Source organism: Phytophthora parasitica, assembly GCF_000247585.1.
Source record: "Phytophthora parasitica INRA-310 unplaced genomic scaffold supercont2.23, whole genome shotgun sequence".
NCBI classification, from domain to species: domain Eukaryota; phylum Oomycota; class Peronosporomycetes; order Peronosporales; family Peronosporaceae; genus Phytophthora; species Phytophthora nicotianae.
The window spans coordinates 36498-37063 of record NW_008649009.1 but is presented as its reverse complement, the minus strand read 5'-3'; the positions used below and the strand labels follow the sequence as shown (position 1 = coordinate 37063).

At 59.9% G+C, this 566-nt stretch overlaps 1 protein-coding gene across 1 annotated transcript in view; it reads left to right on the top strand.

The window, feature by feature from the left end:
• Positions 1-195: 195 nt before the first annotated feature.
• PPTG_10735 (40S ribosomal protein S6) overlaps positions 196-566 on the top strand; it is a gene marked incomplete at both ends in the record, with an annotated part of 6125 nt that continues 5754 nt past the window's right edge. Inside the window, one exon of the mRNA XM_008906136.1 lies at positions 196-494. Coding sequence (XP_008904384.1) covers positions 196-494 — 299 coding nt within the window. The remainder of the gene's footprint in view (positions 495-566) is intronic.

The following is a 566-nucleotide window of genomic DNA, read 5'->3' as shown; positions in this document are numbered from 1 at the left end:
AACTGTAATATTTACCTTGGACAATGGGTTGATATGTGCGATGCTGGGCGTTCTGAGCCCCCGTTAGACGACGCAAAGGAAAGCGATCACCAAACAGCGCGCCGAGAAACGATAGACAACGACGTTGGACGGACAGCGACGTTTAACGTGACGGCCAGACGGTCGACTGACTGACTGAGCGGACGGCGAGTCGGAATGCAAAGGAAACAGACGACCGACACACACAGAGGCAGGTCCAACGGCCGTGCCCGTCTTCTGCTCTCCAAGGGCAAGTCGTGCTACCGTCCTCGCCGCAAGGGTGAGCGCAAGCGCAAGTCGGTGCGCGGCTGCATCGTCGGCCCGGACCTTTCGGTGCTTAACCTGGTGGTCGTCAAGGCCGGCGAGGCTGACGTCCCCGGCCTCACTGACGTGCAGATCCCGCGTCGTCTTGGCCCCAAGCGTGCCTCGAACATCCGCAAGTTGTTCAACCTGACCAAGGAGGACGACGTGCGCAAGTACGTGATCCGCCGCAAGTTCGAGTCCAAGACGGGCAAGAAGAACGACAAGGCCCCCAAGATCCAGCGTCT